This window comes from Vulpes vulpes, chromosome 10, assembly GCF_048418805.1.
Source record: "Vulpes vulpes isolate BD-2025 chromosome 10, VulVul3, whole genome shotgun sequence".
Taxonomy (NCBI): domain Eukaryota; kingdom Metazoa; phylum Chordata; class Mammalia; order Carnivora; family Canidae; genus Vulpes; species Vulpes vulpes.
In genome coordinates, this window is record NC_132789.1 from 1,871,797 (window position 1) to 1,897,571 (window position 25,775).

The 25,775-nt window shown below is 50.2% G+C and overlaps 1 protein-coding gene across 50 annotated transcripts in view; it reads left to right on the top strand.

Annotated features, from left to right (window-relative positions):
* RIMBP2 (RIMS binding protein 2) overlaps nt 1-17,727 on the top strand; it is a 221,612-nt gene extending 203,885 nt beyond the window's left edge. For 20 of the 50 annotated variants that reach the window (XM_026017062.2, XM_072722633.1, XM_072722628.1 and 17 more), the window contains 7 exons: nt 63-180; nt 4,170-4,354; nt 4,917-5,085; nt 9,244-9,344; nt 10,490-10,561; nt 14,043-14,177; nt 16,301-17,727. In XM_026017062.2, coding sequence (XP_025872847.2) covers nt 63-180; nt 4,170-4,354; nt 4,917-5,085; nt 9,244-9,344; nt 10,490-10,561; nt 14,043-14,177; nt 16,301-16,489 — 969 coding nt within the window. In that variant the 3' untranslated portion in view covers nt 16,490-17,727. Of the gene's footprint in view, nt 1-62; nt 181-4,169; nt 4,355-4,916; nt 5,086-9,243; nt 9,345-10,489; nt 10,562-14,042; nt 14,178-14,674 lie in introns of all 50 variants that reach the window. The other 30 variants (XM_072722625.1, XM_072722648.1, XM_072722622.1 and 27 more) reach the window with 3 other exon arrangements.
* The last annotated feature ends 8,048 nt before the right edge of the window (nt 17,728-25,775 follow it).

Below are 25,775 nucleotides of genomic sequence, written 5' to 3' on the forward strand. Positions count from 1 at the left end.
CTTGGTTCTCTTGTTCCCCAAGGCTGGCGAGACTTACCACTCTGTTGTTGTTTTGTCTTTAGATTCTAGGAAACCCAGTGTCTGCAGGACGGGCCGACAGGGCGGATCACGTGGGCCGGAGGTTCTCCCATGGCAGCGCTGGTCCTCAGAGGTCCCGGCCAATGATGGTCCCATCCATCGGTTAGTGGGCCTCCCGACTGACACCTTTCTCTTTCTTCCAACCACAGAGCACATGGCTGCTCAGTCTTTGATCTGAACATGTTTAGAAACTCATGAGGAGTAGCATTTCCACCGTGTACAGAAAATTCTCCGTTATTTATGGCAAAAAGAAAGCAGAAAGAGCTTAAGACAAAATAAAATGTTCTCTAACATCATATTGGCTTTTCATGTCAATCTTCTCAAGTGACATGAGGCCAAGTGACATGAGACCTAGAAGGATTGCAGTGTGCTGCCTCTCCGCGTCCCAGCCTGTCCTCTCATGAGATGCTCGTGGTCAAAGAAGCAGGAGTGGCAGCTAAACTCCAAACGTTTATATAAGCCCGAGTAACGGAGAGTTCTCTACGTGCATAAAATGCTTTGGCAGCCAGGGCTCAAAGTGACGGGAGACACCACGAGGCCTGATGTGTCCTCGGGAGTACAGGCCGCCCTCCTCCACGTGGTTGCCTCCTTGCCCGTGTGCCCTCCTCTGGCACCCTGCCCACTCCTTCCCTTCCTTTTTGGAATTGAGCCAGTCTTGCTGAAAGCTGTCATTTTAGTCACCATAACCGACCCAGTGGGGAAGCTTGGATGGGAAGACTTCTACTGTTGGATCCACCAGAACAGATTGTGGCAAAAAAAAAAAAATTCCAAAAAGTATTTGCAAAAGGTGATGGAACTTGGTAATCAGCCCAAACTGGCCTTTTGTGAAAACGCCCACACACTAGATGACAAACCAGGGAGTGCAGTGCAGGGAATGGGCGCACAAGGCCTGGTGATCCAGGGCTCTGGGGGCGGGGGCAGCAGAGGGGCTCCCAGAGCCTGCACACAGGGCTCTAGTTGCAGACGCACAGCTGACATTCAGGGGCCGGTCTGCCTCCTTTCACATCAGCTAAAAAGAAAGACAGATGTGATGACGTAAAACAGAGCCTCTAAAATGTCCTTTTTCCAGATTTTTCTTCCTTGTAGTGTCCAGACAACAGGGACAAAAAAGTTTCCTTTTCCAACTTTATGGTTTTAGAATGTTTTTATCTATCAGTAAAAATGTCATTGAATGTTAAAGATCCTTAAAAAAAAAAAAAAAGAGCCTTTTTAGTTAACTAGAAACCAACCAAACATGCACAGTCCAGCCTGGCAAGTGCTGGTCTCTCTGGTTCTAGATCACCTGGCAGGGTGACAGCTGGCTTCGGTGCCCTAACCCGTGCCACAGCTCTCTCATGTGCATGTCATCTGTGTGTCACCCCCTGTAACAGTCACCGAGCCTGCAAAGGGTGTCCTGGCATCCAGGGTGCATAGCCTGCGGGGACTGGCCATCTAGAGCCGAGGTGAGGCAGGGCTGGGGCCCCTGAACTGGATTTCAGAGTCTTCACTGGATCATCACCGTCAGGTGTGAAGATGCAACAGGGCCCATTGCATGAATGGCTGCTGTTCACATGGTTGAAGCCTTAATGTCGAGGGCACTGGGGCATGGTGTCCTCTGTGGGGGTCTGCAGGGCCTCCGTCCCCAATCTCTGGGGACAGGGAGGGACCCTCTGCAGAAGGGACTAATGACTGCTGCAGACAGCCAGGTGGGCGAGGAGAGGTCCAGCCCCCTGACCCTCAGCCCCAGGAGTCTCTGACAGCCTCTGATTGGGGGTGTCTTACGGTAGAGATTTCAAAAAGGCTGCACACATGTTTTCATCTTAATAAATCACTAGTTAAATTAGCAGAGAGTAATGCTAACGTTTTAACCAAAAAAAAAAAAAGTGCCTTTTAATGCAACTCAAGAAATCCATGATGGTTTGGTTTAATTGTATGTCCTTATCATGTAGCATCACAGTAAACCACATACACGCACAGAGTATACAGCTCCGATGTCGTAAATTCTTGATCCTACAATCAGTGTGAGGAGGATCTCAGGACCCTGATCTGTGACTCGCAGGAGGATTTAATCGGGTGTGGTTTCTTGCTTCATCATGGTTGGTCTTTGCATTTATCTGTGTGCCCTTAGGGCACCAGTCTGCAAGGTGCCCCACTTCAGAGGTCCCCATTCTGACCAGGGGACTGTGACCTGTCCAGGGTCTCCTGTTCCCTCTGCTGTTCTGGTGACTGAGCTCACAGAACAAGGATACATGGCACGTTCTGGGTGCCCAGGGAGCACAGATTCAAAAGGAATAAATACATGAAGCTTGGCACCTTAGAATGCAGACCCACATGGGTTTCCCTGTGAGGAGGAAATGAAATGCCAGATTCCCTTTTTCTTGTAGAGATGACAGTGGACGTTAACAGTGAAGGGGTCAGTCTGGGTCAGGTGGTGAGGGGCCTGTCCCTCCTGTACACCTGATGCTTATTCTCGCGGTACCAGTGGACTTGGGAGCACTGATTGTGCCTGTGGCATGCAGGCCCTCCCTCCTGCCCAACAGACCCCCCGACCCAGCCGTAGTGACCCCAGTGCCAGGCCACTTCCACCTCTGGGCAGAGGGGATGAGTGTCCACGCCAGGTCAGACCAGAGCTGGAGGTAAGTCCCTCCTCAGTCTGGCTTCCCAGCTCCCCCCTAGTGCCTGGAGAAGCCGGGCCCACAGACACAGTCCATGGAGGCCACTCTACTCTTCCTGGGGAGGTCCGGGTTTCATAAAGCAGCCATGCACCCCCTCCAGAAGAAGAGGTAGCAGAGCCACCTCCTACTCACACCAATTTACACACATCCACACTCCCCCCCCAAACCAGAGGGGGTTCATGGGGCAGGGTGGGTCCCACCACCACTCCCGATACCATTGCACACTCTGGCCGGAGCCTTTGCTGGGACCCAGCCTCGGAGACCGTCCCCGGTCTGCATGCCTCTTGCAGCACAGATGCTGCTTGGGTGAAGACAGGGTTTTCTGTATCAGGGTCCCTGAGCTCAGGCCAGCTGCCAAGGGTATGCACTCCCGTGCAGACAGCTTCGAGGACCACGGCTGTCATTGTGGGCCAACCTTTTGGAGCTGACCCAGCTCCCGGCCCCTCATGCTGTCTGCCCTCGGAGATGGGTCAAGAACCCACTGGGCGGGAGCCTCTCCCCTTCCTGGCCCGTCTCCATGGCACTGCTGGTCCTCGCTGCCATGGGCGCAAACTCAGGAGAGATGGCCCCGCTCTCATGTGTGGATGCTTTTCTCTGCCTCAGTGCTGCACATGGGCATACGGAGGTAACCAGGTGCTTGGCGTATTTTCACACCATTTAATTGTGGTAACAATGAAAACCAGAGGAAGAGTGTGAGATCTTTCCATTGAGTCTAAAGAAGATCAGAACTTCATGAGCCAGTGAAGGAACAAAGCTTGTTCCTGGCAGAAGACAAAGTACTGAATTTCTAGATTGTCTGGGCATCCTGAAAAAAGACCCCGAATTTAAATAATGCCAACAGTCCACTGCATTTTAAAAATCAACCTTTCCTATAGTTAAAGTGCTTTTTATTTTTTGACTAATTTTTTTTCCCTGTGATGTCCTCCCGTCCGGACCCCTGTGCTCCGTCTGGGTGCTGGTCGCCGCAAGCCTGGCTGTGCTGAACCGGTCCCAGGGGGACAGGACAGCATCGTCTGCCAGCAGATTCCCTCCCCTGCTTGCTGCAGTGACATGTATTATGATACCTAATCTAAGGTGGAGTTTTATGAAGAATGCATAAGTATTTAGGGATCAGTGAGTAACTCAGAGAAGTGCCCCAAACTTGGACTGATGTGCGAATGCCTTTTGGTCACCAGAGGGGCTGTCCCACCGGCTGTGCTCAGCAGCAGACAGCCTGTCCCGCGCTCAATGCCACAATAGCTACCTGCTTTTCAAGCCCGTCTGTGATGATCTGCATATTAACCACAAACTTATTTTAAAAGGCAGAAGTTACAGTGCCCCCGCCATCCCCGTCTTGTAAACCGTATTTCATGTAACAGCACAGGTCTCTAAGTCCAGTGGAAGGCATGGCCGGCAGCAATCACCTAGCACTCTGCCTTTGTCTCCACATGCTCCCAGATGAATACAGTGAGCGGGACCACCTTTCTCCAGACTTCTACGAAGAGTCAGAAACAGACCCTGGTGCCGAAGAGCTCCCAGCCCGGATCTTCGTGGCGCTTTTTGACTATGACCCTCTCACCATGTCCCCAAATCCAGATGCTGCAGAAGAAGAGCTTCCTTTTAAGGAAGGACAGATCATCAAGGTGGGGGCCCGGCTGGGGGCCACCAAAGGAGGGGGGGGGTGCTGTCACCATACTGTAGTTCCTTAGTTCGTCCCAATGGCAGGCTTTTTCTGTTGCATTAAATATTCAGCCTTCTGACCAGCAGGGAGGAGGGACCCTGTGAGTCTGAATTAGGAATAGGAGAGAGAGCCTGGTGCTCAGTCTCACGGAGAAAGCCATTTACTATGGATGGAAACATCAATAAGCAGAGTCTCAAAGTCCTGCCTGTGGGGTGGGGTCTCATCGCTCATGCCTTTCACTGTGTGAGTTCAACACACACATCTGGCAAAGTGACGCCAAGGCCCTGACTTGTGCTCCCCACTGACTGACGGGAGACCAGTGGGTTGTCCAAAGCCTGGGGCAGAAGCCGGCTTTCAGAGGTGCAGTCTCACGGGTGGAGGGTAGGTGTGCACATCCGCAGGGCAGGTGTAGGTGATGACGGTGTTCTTCCAGCATATTCTGACAACATTCCGCTCCACGCCAGCACAGCTGATGTGCTTGTGACCAGCACTCATGCTGCCTTGGCCTTTCGCATGGGCTCCAGGTCTATGGTGACAAAGATGCGGATGGCTTCTACCGTGGGGAGACCTGTGCCCGACTCGGCCTTATTCCTTGTAACATGGTCTCAGAAATCCAAGCCGACGATGAGGAGATGATGGACCAGCTTCTGAGACAAGGCTTCCTTCCTCTGAACACGCCTGTGGAGAAAATAGGTAAGAGACAGCCCCCTGCTCACGCCTGCACTTGCTGGTGGGGCTGCTCCTGCCTCCCCAGCACCCTGAGGCCGCACCACCCGCTGGGAGCAGGAGGTAGTGTGGACAGGGTCCAGTCTGTGCCTTTTAAACATATCAAGGGAATCTGAAAATTAACCCACTCTGCAAACCAGCTTGTAATAGTCCTGCATGCTTTATGGACATATAAGCACTAAATATTTAGGGCTTTCCCATGGAAGATGAAGTACACCCTTGCTTACTGAAAGTCTCTCCAATCTAGAAAATACTTTGTGGTGTTTTTGAATGTCCTGAAATTTTTAAGTTTATAATGTGACCCCCGCGGTGATGGTCAGGAAGCGAGGCCACCGGGAAAGCCGAGGTCATGGCTGTGCAGCCCTCAGAGTGGCATTAATGTCCTTATAAAAGAGGCCCCAGGGGCGTCCCTCGCCTCTTCTACCCTGCGAGGACGCGGCAAGACGACCTCAGCAGAGCCCGAAGCTTCCGGAGCCTCGAGCATGAGCATCGAGCGCCCGCCGCGTTCTGGCAGCGCGAAGCCTGGATGCCGGGGACGGGCTGAGAGCCTTGGCCCAGCCGCAGTTGGGTTCAGAGGGGGACGAGGGAGCGTCGTGCTTTTATTCTTCAGGTGGACGTTGCTGGTCCAAAGGGCAGAAAGTATTTTCACCCTTTAGCGTGGAGAGATGACAAACTCCTTCGTTTATCTTGACCCAATTTGCAAGCACGAGTGAGTACACAGCAAAACTGGTTTTGGTGAATTTAAACATTATATTTGTGATCTCTAAATTTTGCCCACGGGCAGGGAAAATCTTCTCATCACAAAAGCGTTTGCTTTCTCTAAATAGCTGGAGGCAGAAAGGTACATTTTGTGTCATTTATGTTCTAGGTTTTATGCTTCAAAACATTAGGTTAACTTAGTTCTAAATTGGATTTCAGAGACAAAATTCAACGGCTCAAAGAATCTGTGTCATTTTAAGGATAATCACAAAATCGAATAAAACGGTTCGACCTCTTTGGTATGAATGAACTCACAATCTGAAGTTCGGTAAAACCCACACCTGCTGGCTGTGGCTTCCTGTGAGTACACTGCCCAGATGCAGTCCACGAGACGGAAGCTCTGTGGGGCCTGTCCGCCCCCGAGTCCCTTCCTGCCGCCACTGTGATGGGTTCAGAGCAGGAACGGACTCTGGACACCGCAGACCCAGAAAGCCTCCAAGCGCTCCGCTGGAAAACAGTAGCTTGACTCGTGTTCCTACCAATTAGATTAAATGTCTGCTTTAGTCTTTTTTTCTGAATGTGACTTTTGAGAGAACCTGACTGAGACTCCACAGGCCCTTCTAGCACTAGGAAGTATCATTGTCCCTGCAGACTGAGTGTGCTCCTCCCTCGGCAGCTGGGACAGGTGGGTGGAGTGGAGGGGTGGTTAGGGCTGCTGGAGCAGGACCCTGTGTCTGCCTCATGGCCCTTTCCCGACATCACGGGTGGTGAGACAGGTAGAAAGTGGGTATGGACCGGAAAAGAAGACATTTAACTTTTTCTAGTCACAGATGACATGAAAATCTACTTAGAAAATCTCCAAGAATCTAGAACGGAAGTTTCTAGAACTAACAAGTGGCCTTAGCAAGGTCAACAGATACAAAAGCAATTGTTTTTCTAGATGTTCAGCGTGAAAAGTTCGAAATTGACATTTAGAAAGTGAAACTACTGCCGGTGGAAGGGCAGACGCACCAGGCTCTGCGTGGGCTAGACCAGGGGGGCTGAGGAAGGTCATCAGGATCCCTAAGTACATAGACACGATGTCACCAGAGTTCAGGCAGGTGAAGGCATCCAACATCCCCACACGGACCTGCAGCTGTGACCACCCCAGTCAATGTCTGTGCCGGGATCTGTGTAGAATTGATATGCTGAACAGACATGTGTGCAACAGCAAAGGGACTACAGTTGCCCAACGAGGTTTTATTTTTTTAAATTTTTTTTTCAAGATTTTATTTATTTATTTATTCATAGACACACAGACAGACAGAGAGAGAGAGAGAGGCAGAGACACAGGCAGAGGGAGAAGCAGGCTCCATGCAGGGAGCCTGATGCAGGACTCGATCCCGGGCCTCCAGGATCACATCCCGGGCTGCAGGCGGCGCCAAACCGCTGTGCCACCGGGGCTGCCCCCAACGAGGTTTTAAAAGAACAGTGGAAGGACTCATGTGAGTGGGTTTGAAGACTGAGCATGTAGGTGAGCTAATGAGGGTGAGGTGGTGTCAGTGACCCCAGAGGCACACAGGTCTGTGGAACAGGGTAAGTCCGGACACAGACTGGTACGTGCACCGTCCACTCGGTTTTGACCAAGATTGGGGAAAAGACAGCCTTTTCCATAACGGGTGCTGGAATTGAGCCAAGAAAATGAAGCTCAGGCCATACTCCTGCCAAAATTAAAAAAAAAAAAAAAAAAAAACGAACTCAAAATTGAACACAGTCGTAAGTGTAAAAACTAAGACCATGGAACGCCTAGGAAAAAACTTTGTGGTGATTAAGCAATGATTTCTGACGTGACACTCAAACCATGACGCAAAAGAAAAGACCGGTGTCAGGCTTCAGTAATATTGAGCCATTCCAGGCTGAGAAACAGCACGAAGGGAAAGGCAAGAGGAACCACAACGGCTCAGCAAGAAAGCAAACATTCATGCAAAGTGGGCCAGAGATCAAGGAGATCCTTTGCCACGGAAGATACAGGGATGGTCAACAAGCAGGTGGAGAGAGGCCAAGCGTGATTGGGGAAACACAGGTAAAGCCACGACAAGGAGCCAGGATGCCCCAACGAGGACAGCCACACCCCGTGTGCACGGGGACGTGGAACTGGAGCTCCAGCCGCTGGAGGGGAACCTGCGTGGCACAGCCACTCTGCCCGACAGGTGGACATGTCCTTCTATAGCCGGACACACACGCAGACGGTCCATCCACCCCTCCTGCGTCCTTGCCCTGGAGGAGGGGGGCTTTCGTACACTCCAGCAGCTGTGTGAGCCTTCCACTGGCTGGACTGAGGATCACGGATGCGGGGACAACAGGCGTCTTGCCCCTGATAAGTGGATCCGTAACTGGTGCATCCACGCAGGGTGCTCCTCACCAGTAAAAGTAGGACTGCTAGGACTGCTAGGACTGCTGACGTGAAATCACACCAGTGGACCTCAGGTGCGTTGCCTGATAAATGAAGCGAGTTTCTAAAAACTGTATGATTCCATCTACAGGATATTCTAGAAAAGGTGAAAGTATTGGGACAGAACATAGGCCAGCGGTTATCTGGGCTGGAGGTGATGACAAGAACCGTACGGGAGTTTCTGGGTGTGACGGAACTGTCCTGTATCTTGATGACCAGATGGGCTCCCTGTCATTTACAGAAGCAGACTCTAAACAGAATGTATCTCGATGACTGTTCATGCTCACAGCACTCCCTGGAGAATTAACAGCACTCACAAGTACAGTAAGGGACCCCTAGAAGATCTTGGAATTATTTCAAGGAAACACATGTTCACAGGCCCTACAGAAGCATCCTCCTGTTCCTAAATTAAAACAGCGGTTCTTGAGCAGGAGCCAAGGTGTGGATCCCTGGACCTTCACGCACACACAGCCGGACACTGCACCTGCTAAGAGCCCCTGAAAGGGCACATAACTGATGCCTGTTGCTTTCAAAATACTTGTCTTTAATGGTCTTCATTTGTATGAATTCCAAAAACCAGCTCCAGGCACAGAGTGGCTGTGTTTGGAAGACAAGCTCCAGCATCAGCTTTCTCTGGGAGAGACTGCTGTCCTGTGCTGCCCAGAGACTTTGGATCTGTTATTCCGGAGGATCGCCCACTTCATCTTAGTCTCCCTGTTGGATGGACACATTGGGGAAGGGAAACGTCCTTGCTATTGTAAGAGGGGGACAATGGGCCAGAGAAAATATGTGAGGACAAACAGCAGAAGGCAACCGGCCCCAGAGCTGGAGGCTTCGCTGGTGCGCGTGCCCCTGAGCACAAGACACCTGAGAGGGTGGTCCTCTGGTCCTGCGGGCCAAGTATGCCCTGCCCTACTACCTTGGGGACAAGGGACAGGGGATGCCACTCCTTTTGAAATAACCACATGATGGCTTTCTTCTTGTGATGTAAACAGAGAGAAGCAGAAGAAGCAGCCGGCAGCCAAGGGTGACACGAAGGGTGGTGGCCCTGTACGATTACGACCCGAGAGAAAGCTCACCCAACATCGACGTGGAGGTACATGGCTGGTCCCTGGGCCTTTCCCTGCAGAGCTGTTGGGAGCCACGTGATTTGCTCTCCCACCTCCAACTTCTCTGAACATGTCCATAGGGAGGGCGACCAGACCATTAAACGGTAGGAGGAGATAGATAAGGGGCACAGCAGCTATGGACAAACCTCATCGCTGTGGCCCGGGGTCCTCGTACAGGATGCTATGGGAGGAGCAGTCTGTGATCCTCGTCCTCGTCCTCGGGGGATGGCTCTGTAGGGTTGTCTTGAAGGGAGAATTAACAGCCCACCTTGTCTGGGCCCCGAGCGAAAGCAGTAGGGCCTCACACACGCACGTGGAAGCTGAGGGGGAGGCCTGGGCTCCTCTGCTCACATGGTCTGGGCTGGTGTGGCCCTTGACACCCTGGCAAGATGGGAGGGACTGGTCTCCAGGGCTAAGGGGCTAGGTTTTTAGCCCGTGCACCTGCTTCCGCAGATGACAAGCTGTGTCTGAGTCCATGACCCACAGTTTTCATTAGGCCCGACACGCTGCCAGCTCATGGTTCAGATTCAGAGCTCACTCTCCAAGCATTTCTGTGCAGACCTGATTCCTCGGGGACACCTGGTGGCGTTGAGATGTCAGCTTCCTTCCCTCGTCTACATGGTCAGAGATAAACCCACATATCCTTCGTCTGTGTCTGCATCCTGCATTAGAGTCCATGTGCCTGTCTCTATGCTGGTGCCTGGCATGTCGCAGACACTTCATAGACAAGTCATAATTGAGTAAAGGTCTTTGCACTCAGTGAAAGGTCCTTGCACTGCAGAGGATGTTTCCCTGAAATCTTGGGTTTTTCATGTTAACTCTTTGACTAGTTTTAGAAGGGAACCACAGGGGTGAGGGGAACACAGCAGCAGTGCCAAGTTCTGGTGAGGATGGGGAGGTGGCGCTTTGCCTGGAGGCGGGCTGTACTCTGAGCACATCTTCGTTCCCAAGATGCTGTGCACAGAGGTGCTCGTCGGCTTCCTGCCCTTCCTCCCTGTTTGATTGAAAGAGCAGGTCGGTGCCACCATAATAATAAAAAAAAAAAAATCAGTAGAGCATTCGTGAAGAACGTGTTGAAGGAAACCAGCAGCTCTGTATGGGAAGGTGTTAACCTGACCTGCTCTCTCCACAGGCAGAGCTCACGTTTTGCACGGGGGACATCATTACTGTTTTTGGTGAGATTGATGAAGATGGATTTTATTATGTAAGTTTTTGAAACATCAAAAAACACCGTTTGATTCATTTCGTATGTATATTTTTGCTTGTGTGTTCTTGCCCCTAAAATTACCTAAATAAATGCTTCCTCTGGCTTTCAGAAAGGTCCCTGTCCCAGAGGTTATGATTCAGGAAGGTGGGGCTGTGAGCAGCTCTGTCCCTTCTTCTCTGACAAGGGCACTGCCCATGTCCATAAGCTTAAACCAAGTATACATATTCGTATTCTCCTACTTAGAATTGTCTTCCATCCACACATGTACCAAACAATTTAACTTTCTGGTTATTTATAAGGTATACCTTTTCATACAGAGGAAGGAAGGAATGCAAATAAACAAAGTTAACACCCAGTCCACACCAGCAGAGTGTGGGACTCCTTGCTGACCTTCCTCTGAGCTCGTGGCAGCCGGGCCAGGTGAGGAGCAAGGGTCCTGGCTCAGAGCCCAGGGTCCAGCGACCTCCTTCCTTTCCCAACATCTCCTGAGGAAAAGAGAGAAAGAATGTGGATGGGCTTCTCTTGGTGCTTCTGCACCTGGGGCCCCTGGGTGCCTCCATCCCAGGCCCGAGCCTGCAGGGCCATGAGGGAGCTGACTAGTGGGCCGATGCAGGTGTGGCTTGAGACAGGGCTGCCATCCTGCCCCAGGATCCCCATCTTCCCCATCCCCCTGCCATTTTAAAAAATCGCAACAGCTGGGAAGGAAAGTGTCAAGTCCCCGTAAGGTAGGTTTCCCTTTGAGTCCAATGAGTTCACAGCCTCAGATGTGCATGGAGTCCAAGTTCCTGATTCTTGCAGGTCAGTGTTCAGTGCGGCTGCTCATGCTCTGTGCCCCATTTCTTTCTAGGTGAGACTGTAAAGGGTCTGCCAGTGGGCAGATGGCAGGCTTTCCTGTCCTGTCACGGACTCGAGAGTGGGTGGGCGAGAGAGGTGGGAGCCCCCAAGGCTGAGGCACAGGCTATGGGCCGGTCCAGGTGATGCAGGAGAGCAGTTGGAGGTGGCTTGGGTGCCAGAGCTCGGGTGGTTAGTTGGGGTGAATGTGTTGTCCAAGAAGATGCCCAGATTCTGCCGTGGGTGTTAATAGGATGGCGTGTAGGAGGCCCAGAAGGATGCAGGGGAAACAGTAAACACCGTGGGCATGTTCATCCCCCCTTCTGCCCAGTGAGCCCAGAGCCAGGGTCCATCTGGATGCCTGGAAGTGCAGGACTGTCCTAGGTCTGGGTGCTCACGGGCCTCATGACCTGAACGTGGTGCCACCAGGAATTTGAGGATGAGGCTGTGCGTTTTCACAGAACATGGTCCCCAGATGCGAGCCATCTACTCCACGTGGTGCCCGCCTGAAGGAGCAGACGTGGCTGATGCTGGAGGGGACTCTGGCTGAGGTCTGGGCTGTGTAGACATTGGAGTGTCTGCGTGTAGATGTGATTTGTGACTCTTGATGTGGGAGAAATCCTCGGGGGCACTTGTATAGTAATGTAAGCAACGAAGACGTCCTAGAGAAAGTCTTTAAGGGACACCAAGAGAGAAAAATGAGCTCCTAGGGGAGGCTGAGGAAGGAGGATTAGAGTGGTCGCCAGAAAGGGGACAGAGGCCTCCAGGGTCGCAGCGAGGGCAGGTGGCCAGACCGGGCACGTGTGTACCGGGCTCAGGAGGGATTCTTGCTGGGAAGACGTGGGAGATACCCGGGGGTACCTCTCTTCTTTAATTTTTATCTTCAATTGTGGTAAAATACATACAATTTGCCGTCTCGCTGGCTTCTAAGTGCCCGGTGCGTGGCGATGCACACACTCAGGCTGTCGGGCAGCCATCGTCACCATGTACCCCCAGGACTCTTCCCCTCTTGAAATCCTGAAGCTCCGTCCTCATGAAACACTAGTTACCCTACGTCCCTGCCATCCTCCAGCACCGGCACCCCATCTCCTCGCCGTCCCCACGAATCTCCCTGCTCACAGGGCCTCACGGAAATGCAGCCGCACACAGTGAGTTTTTTCACGCCTGCCTCACCTCACTGGGTGGAGCATCGTGCAAGCCAGCATCTCCTTCCTTTTCAAAGCTGGATGCTACTGCACTGGGTGTATATGCACTGGGTGCACTGGGTGTATATGGCTTGGCTCCCTGTTTGTCTATCAGTGGACACTTGGCCCCTGCGAGTAATACAGTGATGAACATGGTGTGCGAACATGGCTCTCGGGCCCTGCTTCCACATCCCCTGGGTCCCGACCTAGGAGTGGAATTGCTGGGTCATATGCTAAATCTGTGTTTTACTTTGTGAGGAGCCGCTGGACTATTTTGCCCTCAGCAGTGCATAAGGGTTCCGATTTCTCCATGTATTCGGCAACACTTTTTTTTTTTTTAATTGGTGTTTTGTTTTTGTTTCGTAGTAGCCGTCCTCATGGATGTGAGGTGGTAGCTTGTCATTTTGATCTGCACTTCCCTAAGATGTTAATGCTAATTAATGCTGAATACCTTTTCATGTGCGTTGGCCATTTGTGTGTCTTTTGCGGGGAAATATCAAAGTCAGTCCGTTGTCTGCTGCTGTTTAATGGGGCTCTTGTGTTGAGTTCTTTGTGTGCTCTGGACATGAAGCCCTCCGTAAATAGCTTGCAGATATTCTCTCATCCATCCCATAGGTTCCCTCTTTGCTCCGTTGGTTGTGTCCTTGGATGCGGTTTCTAATCCGGAGGGAGTGGGCTGCCCATCTCATGCTGCCATTTCCTAGACTTGCAAACAGAGCAACAAGCTCCCATGTAGTCTGGGGCCAGCCAGCCTGGGACTTGGTTTTGGGCACTGGTGGGCATTGGGGATGGTGGGGAGGAAGTGACACAGTGGCTATTACCCACTTGGTACAGATGTCCTGTGGATGGTGACCTCAACTATGTACCTGCATAGATATGTGAGAGAAAGTTCTGGAAGGGAATAGATGAGCCTGAAGAGTATTACCTTTGAGGAGGTATCAACGGACGCTTTCATGTCCTCCAGATTGTTTACATTTTTAGAGTGAGAACGTGGTCGTCCGTGGGACAGATCGGTAGCTCTCTGTCTGGCCTGCACACTGGACCACCTGTTGGCTGCCCACCTCCGCCCCTGCTTTGGGAGGGGATCAGCCTGTCTGGATTGGTGCGCCTGTGCAAATGGTGTTTTTAAAGATCCCTATGGATGCTGAGGTCGGCCAGGGTGAAGGGCCACTCCACTGGGCGGTCCTGAGGACTGGTCCTGGCAGTTGCCTGAGCCCTGTGACCAAACCACAGCTTCCTCAGCTCCACCCCAGACAGGCCCCCGGGGAGGGGACAGGACCCTGCCCCATAAGCATGTCCCAGGGTTGTTCTTCTGATCAGGGTGGTTTGGAACCACCGGACTCCCTTCGACTCCTGAGCCAGAACGAACCTACCAGGCAACTCTACCTGGAGCTCTGCCCCTGCGACCAAAGCAAGAGGTAGGTTTTGGGAAAGTAGAGTAATTCATCCTTCTGTGTTTCTAGGGGGAGCTTAATGGGCAAAAAGGCCTTGTCCCTTCGAACTTCCTGGAAGAAGTGCCTGACGACGTGGAAGTCTACCTGTCTGACGTGCCGTGCCACTACCCCCGAGACACGCTGGTGCGCTCCAAGGCAAAACGGGTAAGCAGACACTCCCGACACTTTTGACTCCTGTCCCACTCTGCCACATACGGTTTAACAGAGTCCTCGCGTGGGTGTTTGTGCATCTTAGGCTGAAAAGCCTATGCCCTGAATCCTTTTTCTCTGCCCTTTCATGGGGGTTGTGCCTAAAAATTCTAATTTATGCTTATTTCACAAAAACTGCCCCTCTTGATTCTAACCAATCTGCCTTTCCTCACCAAGGGAGCCCTCATCCTACACTGTAGATGCACATTCCGGTTGGGCTGAGAGTGAAGGGGATGACTAGCCCTTCCGTTCGGTGGCCAGGCTGGCCATTTGTCCTGCTAGGGTTTTAGTTCTCTTACCAAACACCAGAGACCTTGTCCAGCATAATTAACTATTAGAGAACATTCATGTGTAGTGTCTCATTTTTATTTTATTTCATCACTGCCAGTTTTTATATATTATATTTTTATATATATATATTTTTATTTCTTTGCTCATCTGCTTGGAAACAGAAGAAGAGTGTTCATTTCACACCTTAATCAGGCACTCTAGCCTCCACGTAAGTGAGCAGCTGAAGATACCCGTGCAGGTAGCGGTGCCAGCGGCCTTAGCGGACTAGGGCGGGAGATGCAGGGCTTCACTGTGGGGTTAAAACAACAACAAAAAAGAAATATGTCTCAAAAAAACATTGGACCTAAAATAGTAGGCTCTTACTCGATCTCAGTTGTAAAGCAACTAGATTTGCAGTCAAACAATCATCTTTACTACTCATTTCCTACCATTTACATTAAGAATATTTCAAAGGCCAACATTGGGAACATATTTCTTAAGAGGCTAATTGTTTGTTTACGTAGAGAGTGTTCCGACGTCTCCTCGTAACTCAAGCTGCATATTGCATTGTTGGCCGCTCTTGGAAAAAAGCACAACCCAAACAATGATGTTTACCATAGGAAAATTTTCCTTTAAAAACACATAACTCGAGATCAAGCAGATGAGCAGTGAGCACTGAGCGATCCAGACTTGGCTCTGAACACGCCGCCTGCCGGCTTGACTCCCCACGAGGTGCTGTCAGGTGGCCATACCTCTATCTTTCGAGAGAGCATCTGCTCCTCCCTAAAGCACAAACACGTGTTCTGAGCACACGGGCGTTTGCCGCGAGGCCAATCTGCCTGGGCACCAATGCAATACTAGGTTTTACGAGACATGCAGCTGCACTGATTACATTAGATGGAACAGATGGTATCTTCAGGTGTACTTTGGGATGCTTTACTAGGTGTTTTCCATTGGAACTAGACCTTGATTTTAAATCCAAGCAAGCTTGAAGCCCTTGGCTCCCATCACGTGCCTGCTGGCTACTGAACACTCATGTTAGGCAGAGCTTTGTGTGGAGAGGTGAGGGAGTGCAGGACAGGAGACTCTGTGCTCTCAGGTGCGCACCGGGGTGCGCCCAGATGGAGGCGGGCGCCAGAGCCCCCGCTGCTGAGTAAGCCCACAAAGCACACAGAGGCACTACTGTGCGCTCCCTATTGGCAAAAATTCATCTCCAATCACTTGGAAATAACAAAAGCATGCGATAAGGGCCTTTAAGCTTCCTTTGATTATGATTGAGGTTCATTTTAGTTGTTTTTTTTTTCCTTTCAACCGGTGTGCCATCTGCTACAGTGTACTGACTCCCCAGGAATGCACTCTAGAAGATCAGCATTCTCTATCCTTTCCCCCACCCCCGCCCTGGCCCCACACCCCGTTGCTTTCAAAGTTCCCTTTAAGAACTTTTGCTTTTAAGGTTACTGATGGGTACTAGGCCAATTTCACTATAACCTAATCCCCCTCCCCCCCTCCGCTTTTGGTCTTAATTTACAAAGCACATTATTACCTAGCTCTGTTTTGCCAGAGCAATGGCATCCCCCTTCCCCAAAGACAAAGAAACCACAGACCAAACGCGGATGGCTAGACCCTCCCTCTTAGGCCTGCCGTGGGGAGGGTGCGCGAGGCGAGGCTCGTGGCATCCTTTAATCCCAAAGGAAGTCACGAGCCATCCCTTACCTTTCCTGGTGGGGAACGGGGCAGTGCAATGTTACCAGCGGATGGATGTTGTTGGCGCTCACGCACTCAATAAACTGTCACACTGTACCTACTAGGTTCCTCCTGAGGGTTCAGGTACAGCAAGGAGAGCGCCATCCCCCACAGCCCATCTCCATTCGGGGTCACCTCCGTCATCTATGGGTACTGGTAGTCCTGGGAGAGGCAGGGAAATGTCCTCGAAAAAGAAAAAGGGGCTGCTTTCCAGAGGCAAGAAACTGCTGAAAAAGCTGGGTGCAGTGAAATGATCCATGTGCTTTTGGACAACTCCCCAATCCATGTAATTCTCTTTAATTCCAAACTAGGGCTTTCATGACTCAAGTACTTCCTAAAAAAACACTCTCCTCCCCTGACACCAGTAGAGAAATGCTCTTTGCACTACCATCCACTTTAAGCCAACTGCAAGGACAAAGAGCCGCTGGTGCTCCCTCCCAGCCTCTCCGACCGCTCTTGCCTGCGGCCTGCCGGGAGGCGGGGTCTCCCCGACACACAGGGGCCAGTAGCTTTTTGTGGCTCACTCCCCACCTGTGCTTCCGGTCTCTGTGCATTTGTCATCCGCCCTTAAAGGAATGGTTTCCACCTTCTTCCCTTTGCAAAATGCTTGCCTCATGACGCATAACTCACTTTAACTCTGGTCTTGAAATTCCTAGTTTAACCGCCTTGATGTTTTGCCTTATTAATGCACAATGATTTGTACTGTCTAATAAAAGCTACGGTGTACACTTTGTATGTGTCGTGCATTCAGTGCTCTTCATTCTCACAGACACAGTGCTTTGAAATCCAGTTGTACAGGCTGCGCATTTTGAACCCCGAGCTTTTTGCCTTCCCAGAGTGAGCCGGGTGACACACAGGAAATGTTTACTTACTTAGATCATTCAGAAAAGAGAGAAAGAGAGAAAGTCACTTTGTTTGGAGAAGCACCACTCCTTCAAGCTGGCCCAAAGCTGAGATATGCTCACTGCTTTCAGTGTTACATGTTGTGGCACATGGATTGATGTCACTTCCATGATCTGTCACATGCCATACACAGACCCCCTCTCCCCCGCCCCCCAGCAAACAGCACACAGCAGAGCAGTCCCCATGATGCACACGCCACACCCACAACATCCTAAGCTTAAGTCTGTTTGAAACGGCTCCACACCAGTCTTCATCATTGGCACTTGAACAAGAGACTTACAAAGTTGCTGGCAGATGTATTTGATTGGTTACTCTTTTGTATTTCTTGTCCACTTGTAAATTGTTTTTACTCTTTATACATACTTTTCAGACTGCCTTTCTTTTGTAATTTATGGAAGGTTTATAAATGAATGACTAAGCTTTTCCCATTGTGTCTTCAAAAATTATATTGTAAATTGTAATATATTAGTATGTGGTACATTTATTAAAAGGAAATTAGTCTGTGTGTGGTTCAGTACCGTGAGCGTGTGTGCATGTGTACAGCTAGTGTAAGATATTTTATAGAAATAAAATTTGTTATTTTATACAATGCCGTTTCTTCTGTATCTTTGTTTTAAACACTTCTTATGCTGAGTGAAATAAGTCAATCAGAGAAGGACAAACATTATATGGTCTCATTCATTTGGGGAATGTAAATAATAGTGAAAGGGAATAAAGGGGAAAGGAGAAAAAATAAGTGGGAAATATCAGAGAGGGAGACAGAACATGGAAGACTCCTAACTCTGGGAAACGACTAGGGGTGGTGGAAGGGGAGGTGGGCGGGGGGTGGGGGTGACTGGGTGACGGGCACTGAGGTGGGCACTTGAGGGGATGAGCACTGGGTGTTATTCTGTATGTTGGCAAATTGAACACCAATAAAAAATAAATTCATTATTAAAAAAATAAAAAATAAACACTTCTTATCAGAGCAGCCTCGTGGGATTCCGTTCTCCCGTGCAAACAAGAAAAACTCGATGGCCTTGCCTTTTCTGGCACTCCCTTTTTTCTAAAATCGTTGTGACCAACACTCAGGGAGTCATTTACAAAATGCCGTCACTCTTGAACCATTGGCAACAGCCTGCCGGGGCCAACAGAAGTGATTCGCACTGAGGCGATATTCTTTGCGCAAGAGGAACACTCACATACAGCTGAGGCTTTGCGGCTGAATTCAAACCCTGTTTGTAATATTTCCTGGGATGGCTGGGTGGCTCAGCAGTTGAGCATCTACCTCTGGCTCAGGGCATGATCCCAGAGTCCTGGGATCGAGTCTCACACTGGGCTCCCAGCATGGAGCCTGCTTCTCCCTCTGCCCATGTCTCTGCCTCTCTCTGTGTGTCTCTCATGAATAAATAAATAAAATCTTAAAAAAATTCCCTTTGGCAACTTTACAATTCAGACGATGTGAGTAGAGAACCCTGCGCAATCTTATTGCCGAGCCTCTGCCGAAGGCCAGAGGGCATAGAGTTTTAGTTATGCGAGATGAATAAACTTGGAAGAGCTAAAATAAAAAAAAAAATCCTAGATCAAATGGAATGTTTTAAATTTAAAAAAAAAATTCCAGTTCAAGAAATACTGAGGTAAGAAATTAGGGTCTAAACGACCGCATGGATGCATTGTTTGCTACTACATGTCTAAAGATGGTGAAAATGGTAAATTTTCCTATGTATACTTTATTTACCATGGTAAAAAACAATTGGTGACAATTTCTCAAAAAAAAAAAAAATTAGCAAAGGTAGCCAGGACTAATGTTCTTCTAAATCTTTTGAAAATATTTACAAATATTCCCAAGTATGGAGGCATACCCAAATGTAGGCAAAACTGAAGCAATAATGAGCAGACTTAGCTTTGATGAATACTACAGAAAACTTACGGAGTACATGATGCAAACTGTATATAACTTCTAGAGAGAAGGAAAATGCCCAAACTCCGGAGGCCAGCAGTTTCCTGATAGCAAAACTAGACAAAGACATTACAAGAAATCCACAGACCAAGTGCACCATGAATTTTTAAAAAGTTCCTTAATGAAATACTTGCAGATTAAATCCAGCAATATATTAAAAGGATGATTGATGCTCTATGCCCAGTTGTAGCTCATCCCAGGAATGAAGGCTGCTTTAACTTTCTGGAAAAAAAATCCAACATACTTTATTGTACTACTAGAGCAGAAGGCAAAAGCTATCTGATCATTTCAGTAGATGCAAGGGAAGCATTGGACAAAATTTAACACCTGTTCAGGAAACCAGGAGAAGGAAGGGATTTATCTCAACTTGAAAAAATTAGCAGCCAACACCATACTTAATAGGAAAAGACGGGCTGTGTTTTTTCCATCAAAACCAATGCAAGGACATCCATTTGACCACTTATGTTCAACATTACACATGCCACAATTAAGACATCAGCATAATAAGGAAAGAAAAGTCATATACTTCGGAAAGGAAGAAGTAAAATAGTCTTTGTTTGCAGATGACGAAACGGTATGTAGAAAATGCTAAGAGAGCTGCAGAATGTGTTGGGAAGAAGAAGTGCATTTGACAACTTCTGTGCCCCCGGGGGAGCAGTGAGGTCAACATACACACATCATTGGTATTTCTACAAACTAGCAGGGAACAATTACAACAGAAATTAAAGTACAAATAGAAGTGGTATAATAATAAAAATATATGTAATTAGTTATGTTCTCACCAAAACCATGATATACTTAGGAACACGTTTAACAAAACATGAGCAAAACCTGTTTGCTGAAAATTATAAAACATTGCTTAGATACAAAAGGGCTCTTAAAGCGATACAGAATATGTTCGTGGTTTAGAAGATGTAAAATTGTTAAATTTCTGATTTCTCTCAAGTGGATCTATTGATTCAGTGAATGGAGTCAAAATCCCAGCAGGCCTTTGCTTTAACTGCATTAAAAAAATAATGCAGAAATGGAAATGATCTACGATCACCAAGACAGTCTTGAAAAAGATGAACAAAGTTGAAAGACTCTAATCACCTGATTTTGAGACTTGTAAGGCTATAGCAATCAAGACAGTGTTGTTTTTTGTAAAATGTGGACATTGAAGTCATGGGCACAAACTAGAGAGTCTTGAAGTAAATGCATATGTAGGTGGCACGTTCATTTGTAGCCAAGGTGCCAAGGTAGTTCGGTAGAGGAAAGAAATACGGTGTTTTCTAGAAATGTTGCAGAAAGACCTAGTTATTTAATGAGGGGGAAAACTGTTATCTTCCATGGTGTACAAAAATTAACCCCAAACAGATCACAGTCCTAAATGAAAAAGTTGAAACCATAAAGCTTCTAGAAGAAAATGGAGAAATTTGGCCAGAAAGAGGTCTTACGTAGGACACAATAAGCACAAACTGTACAGAAAAAAAACCCTGATAATTGGACTTCATCAAATTTAAAAACATCTTCTCTTTGATATTTAGGAGAACAAAACAGCAATCTAGAAACTGGGAGGAGACTTTCATAGTGCACGTATATCTGACAAAAGATTTGTATCTAGAATATATAAAGACATTTTACAATTCAATAAGACCAATTTTTTTTTTAAAAAACATACAAAATATCTGAACAGGTCTTTTATAGAAAATGTAAAAATGGCCAGAATGCACACAGAAAGAAGCTCAGTATTCGTCAGCAGGGACATGCAAATAATAACCCAAGTAATATAATGTTACATTACATGCAATTCTATCTTATTTGGGTTATTTAATTTTAGTTAGAATTTTAAAATTCTATTAAAATGGAAAAGAGTGACATCATCAAACATTGGTGAAGATGCAGAGCACCTGGAATTTGCACGCCTTGCAGGACAGAGCCAGGAGTGCAGCACTTATTACCTAGAGACCCTCAGTGTACAGATCTAGCAGCTCTGTGTCTATGCATGTACCCAACAGAAATGAAAGTATGTGTGCACATCAAGGCTTGAACAGAATTTTTAATAGTTTATTACAATAGCCCCAAATGTGAAACACTCCAAATATCCATCTATTGATGGTTAAACATAAAATGGAACGAGCCAGAGGAGCACAGCTTAGCAAATATACCCCTTACACAGTCACCTGGATGAATCTTTGAAACACAGGATGTCTCGAGCAAAAGAAAGCAGACACAGAGGAGCGCGTGCTATAGGGTCTCATTTTCATACGCTTCCAGAGTAGGTATAAGCAGATCATTGGTTACTTGGGGACAGGTGAGGACTGTTTGCAAAGGAGCAAGAAGGAACTTTTTGTGGGAGGGAATAGATATTTTTCTAAATCTGACTGTGGCAGAGATACAGGAGCGTATGCATTTGTCAAAACTCATGCAATTGCATTTGCTGATATGTAAATTATAACTCGATAAAATTGATTTAAAACAAAAGTTAGAGTACCTGGGTGACTCAGTGGGTTAGTCATCTGACTCTTGATTATGGCTCAGGTGATGATTTCACCGTCCCGGGATTGAGCCTTGCATTGGGCCCCGGGCTCAGCTGGGAGTCTACTTCTCCCTCTGCCTCTGCCCCTCCTCCCAATCCTGCTCACTTGCTCGCACTCTCTCAAATAAATAGAATCTAATAAAAAAAATCAGTAAAAGTTGAGTGAGAGGGAATGCAAGTGCTGTCCAGAAAGATTATGTAGCACGTGTGTTTACATATGTGTCTACAAGTCCAAACCCACTAGCCTGGGGCCAGGCAGGGAATGGCAAAGGCATGCACATTACGGCAGGTGCTTCGGGGCCGAGGATGAAGCTTGGTGGCGGCCCGCCTCCTGGGCAGGTGTAGCCGCATGGGCCCCAGGCCCAGGAGCATGGTGCCCATCTGGGCTACGGCAGCACTGGCCACGCCATAGCTGAGACTGTAAAGTCGCCCTCCAAGGGGCTCCTTCCTGCCCCGATCCCGGCCCTACCGATCACACCCTGGCACCGGACTGGAAACTGGAGAGCGTGGACAAGGATGGACTGGGCTGGGCCTACTTGTCCAGGTCCCCCAGGAAGGAAGCAACCCAACGGCAGCGGAAGAGCTGGTCTGACTTGTTGGAGGCCTGACTGGCTGTTGCCCACGTGAACGGTGCAGGCCGCCCCCTGCTGTACTTGATCCCTGCTGTCCCAGCCCCGGGGAGATTGGAGGGCACCCACGTCCACGTCCACATCCAGGTCTCGAGCGAGATGCTCACTAGGGGACGATGCTGGGGCCCTGCCAGTAGTTTCTAAAGTCCCCAAGTGAGCAGAATGGAAAGCAGGTGGTGGGGCTGAGAGGGTTCCCGAGCTGCACGGCCCGTAAGAAACAGGGGCGCCGCCTGGCTGCGGGGATGATGATTGAGCCGCTCAGTGGACAGCTGAGAACACGCCAGGTCCAGGCACTGCCTTAGAGCCGGGGAGAGCAGGGAGGGGGACCGGGTTGTGCCCCCCGGAGTCCATGCTCAAGGGGAAGAGGGGGTACACTTAGGTGACCTGGGGAACACGAAGGCATAGTCAGCAGGAGGCTGAGGACAAGCGAGCCTGGATGCGAGAGGGGGCGGCGGGGGCAGAGGTGCTGCAAGGGGGGCTCTGCGGGGAGGGGCCGCTAACCCTAGAGAGGCCCACAGTCGTGGGAACGGGAGGGGCCTGCTGTCCGCTGTCTGGGGGGGAGCCCCTGTCTGTGGGGGAGCCCCTGACTGTGGGGGAGCCCCCTGACTGTGGGGGAGACCCTGACTGTGGAGGGGCCCCTGTCTGTGGGGGAGCCCCCTGACTGTGGGGGAGCCCCTGTCTGTGGAGGGGCCCCCTGACTGTGGGAGGAGCCCCTGACTGTGGGGGAGCCCCTGACTGTGGGAGGAGCCTCCTGTCTGTGGGAGGAGCCCCCTGTCTGTGGAAGGGGCCCCCTGTCTGTGGGAGAGACCCTGACTGTGGGGGAGCCCCTGTCTGTGGGGGAGCCTCCTGTCTGTGGGAGGAGCCCCTGTCTGTGGGGGAGCCTCCTGTCTGTGGGAGGAGCCCCTGTCTGTGGGGGAGCCTCCTGTCTGTGGGGTAGCCCCTGTCTGTGGGAGGAGCCTCCTGTCTGTGGGAGGAGCCCCCGGTCCTGCGGAGGATTCCCCTGTCTGTGGGGACGAGCCCCGTCTGTGGCATTGGTGGACCCCTGTGTTTTGGGGGAGCCTGTTGTGTGCGGTTTGGTGCCGTCTCTGGGCGGCCGCACCGTGCATGGACCTGACGGAGCTCCCGTGGGGAGCCGGAGGTCCTAGCCGTGGAGCAGGGCATGCCAAGGAGCCAGTGTACGCGAGGGCCAGGGCGTGGGGCAGCTGGGGCCTCCCGATGCGGTCATCACGTGCCAAGCGTCTGCGATGGTAATAACGGCCTCAGTGCCCCGGGCCACTGGCAGGGTGACACTCCTGCCACGTGCTGGAGAGGCTGGACGAGCACTGGTGCCCTGTGGCAGGAGAGCCCCATTGCACCCATGTGGGCCAGGGGTGTCGTGGGAGCACACTGGTGTCCTTGCTCCGAGGCTTGTGGGAACCTGGGGAGGCTGGCCCAACTGAAACGGAAAGCTTGGCCATGAGGGAAATGGATGGCTTGAAAAATAGGGAGAAACATAAATTGGTGGGAGGGGGCCGACAGAGGTCACTGGTACACAGCTGTCACTAGACCGAGTATCTGGGACCCCGAGAGGAAATCCGACCAACCCAGTGTCGTCTTGCTAAGTCCGTGGGGCCCTTGCCCAAGCAGAGCAGTTTATCCCCGTGAGGGAAGGCTCCAACAAAGCCAGGTGCATCGCTGAGTGCCCTCCACTGTGGGCGACTTGCAGGGCTGGACCCTTGGTCCCGAGGATGACATGGTCCTCCAGTGCATGCATGGGGGGGGGGGGGTGGCCGGAGGCCCCACGTGGAATGAAACACTGACAGACAGGCTGGACTGGCTCTGACTGACGCTAGAGCTGAATGCACACTCATCTATGGAAGGCCCCTAAAAATCTGGGGGGAAATAGGCCACCGAAGGCTATAGGGAACGAATGACCAAGGTTAGACAAAAAGCCTCTATCAACAGATGGGCAGGCTCCGTCCTGTGCATGTTAACCCCGTTCCTGAATATGTTGTGGGTGTGAATCTTCTACAGGATCCGGATCGAACCAGGCCAGGTGAATCTGGGTGGCATAACTGGAGTCATCCCTCCGCTCAAGCAGCCACATCACTACAGGCGTAAAGTCAGGAGGCTGGGGGGCCAATACCAGCAGGAGCCTAGAGCAAGGGTCATTCTGTGTGGCAGCTCCCTGGATGACACAGAAGCGACAATGAATACAATACGAACCTCCCCCAACCCTGAAATGGTGCAGGTGTTACAGGCTTTTGCTGGTTGACTGGAGACCTTTTATTCCCCATCTAGCACATATATTAAGACTTTTGTATTATTTGGTTGAGAAGGGAGTCAGTGGGCGCAGGGTGCTAATCCACAGGTGAGCACGGTGGTGAAACAAGTCCGAGCCCTGGAGTGCTTGTGCCAAACCTGAGTGGTGAGCTCCACGTGCGCTCATGTCAGGAGGGTTTGGCTAGGGCCCGGGGCAACGACAGAGTGAGAAATCCTCCCTTCCAGTTACTTGCATTGGTTCAGTACGGATCTGTTCTGGGAGCGCTGGTTATACTGCTGAGGCTTAGACTGGAAGGTCGTATCTGAGAGAGCCATGGGTAGGCCGAGGGGACCAGAGAGCTTTAAGAACAGAGGCTGACTTTATGGACCCAATGAAGCAAGCCCCTTGGGAGAAACTGGCCTGGTACCTGGCTTCCAGGGCTCCAGGAGGAGGAGGGAGGGGCGCTGACCAGGTGAGTAAGGAAGGTCACTGCCTGGCAGGTGCAGGAACCTCAGGACATTCAGGGGACCTCAAGAAGCGAAGCAATCCTATCTGTAGGTATTGTGCGTGTGGTGGCAAACACTTGGCTGGGCTCTTAGCCTTGAAAGGCTATTAAAAGCTCTGATAGTCCTTAGAAGTTCTAGCAAAGCAGACTCAAAAGAACCTAAATGACCAGGGACTATTCTTGCTGCACTCACATAAAGAATTATGCAGGAAAAAAAAGAATTATGCAGGTTTGATAAAAATGGACTTATTTTGCCTCTGCTATAAACAAAACTGATTTTAGAGCAGGGGGTGGGGAACCTGTTTCACTAACACACTGTCATGGGTGCTGATGCCCATTTTCACTGTCCTTGAGTGGGTTATCCTGTATCGGTAAAACTAGGCTGGATCCTTAATTCTGCCTTCCTTGCATATCTGGCAGATTTTCTACCTCACTACTTGCACACTGTAGGTCTGACCTGTAGGACCACCTCCTCAAAAGAGACCACTGTCCAACTGGACTGACCTCTTTAGGGAATGTGGAAGGACAATGCTCAGCCCGTGCCTACAAGTGCCAAAATAATGGCTCTAACGATGGTGGCTCAGCTTAGCGTAGGGTAATGTCTACAGCAGATGCTGGGCAGCTTCTTGCTTCCCAGGTCCTAAACTCTGCCTTTCCAGCAGGAAGCAACTACAGCCCTCACTGTCCCCCCTCCTCCAGGAATGGAGCAACGCTAGGGTGGTGCTGGCTCCTAAGAACCAAACTACTACTATGCTGCTGGAGAAGCCTGGAGTGGCTGACACCGCCCTGACCCGCCCCCATTGC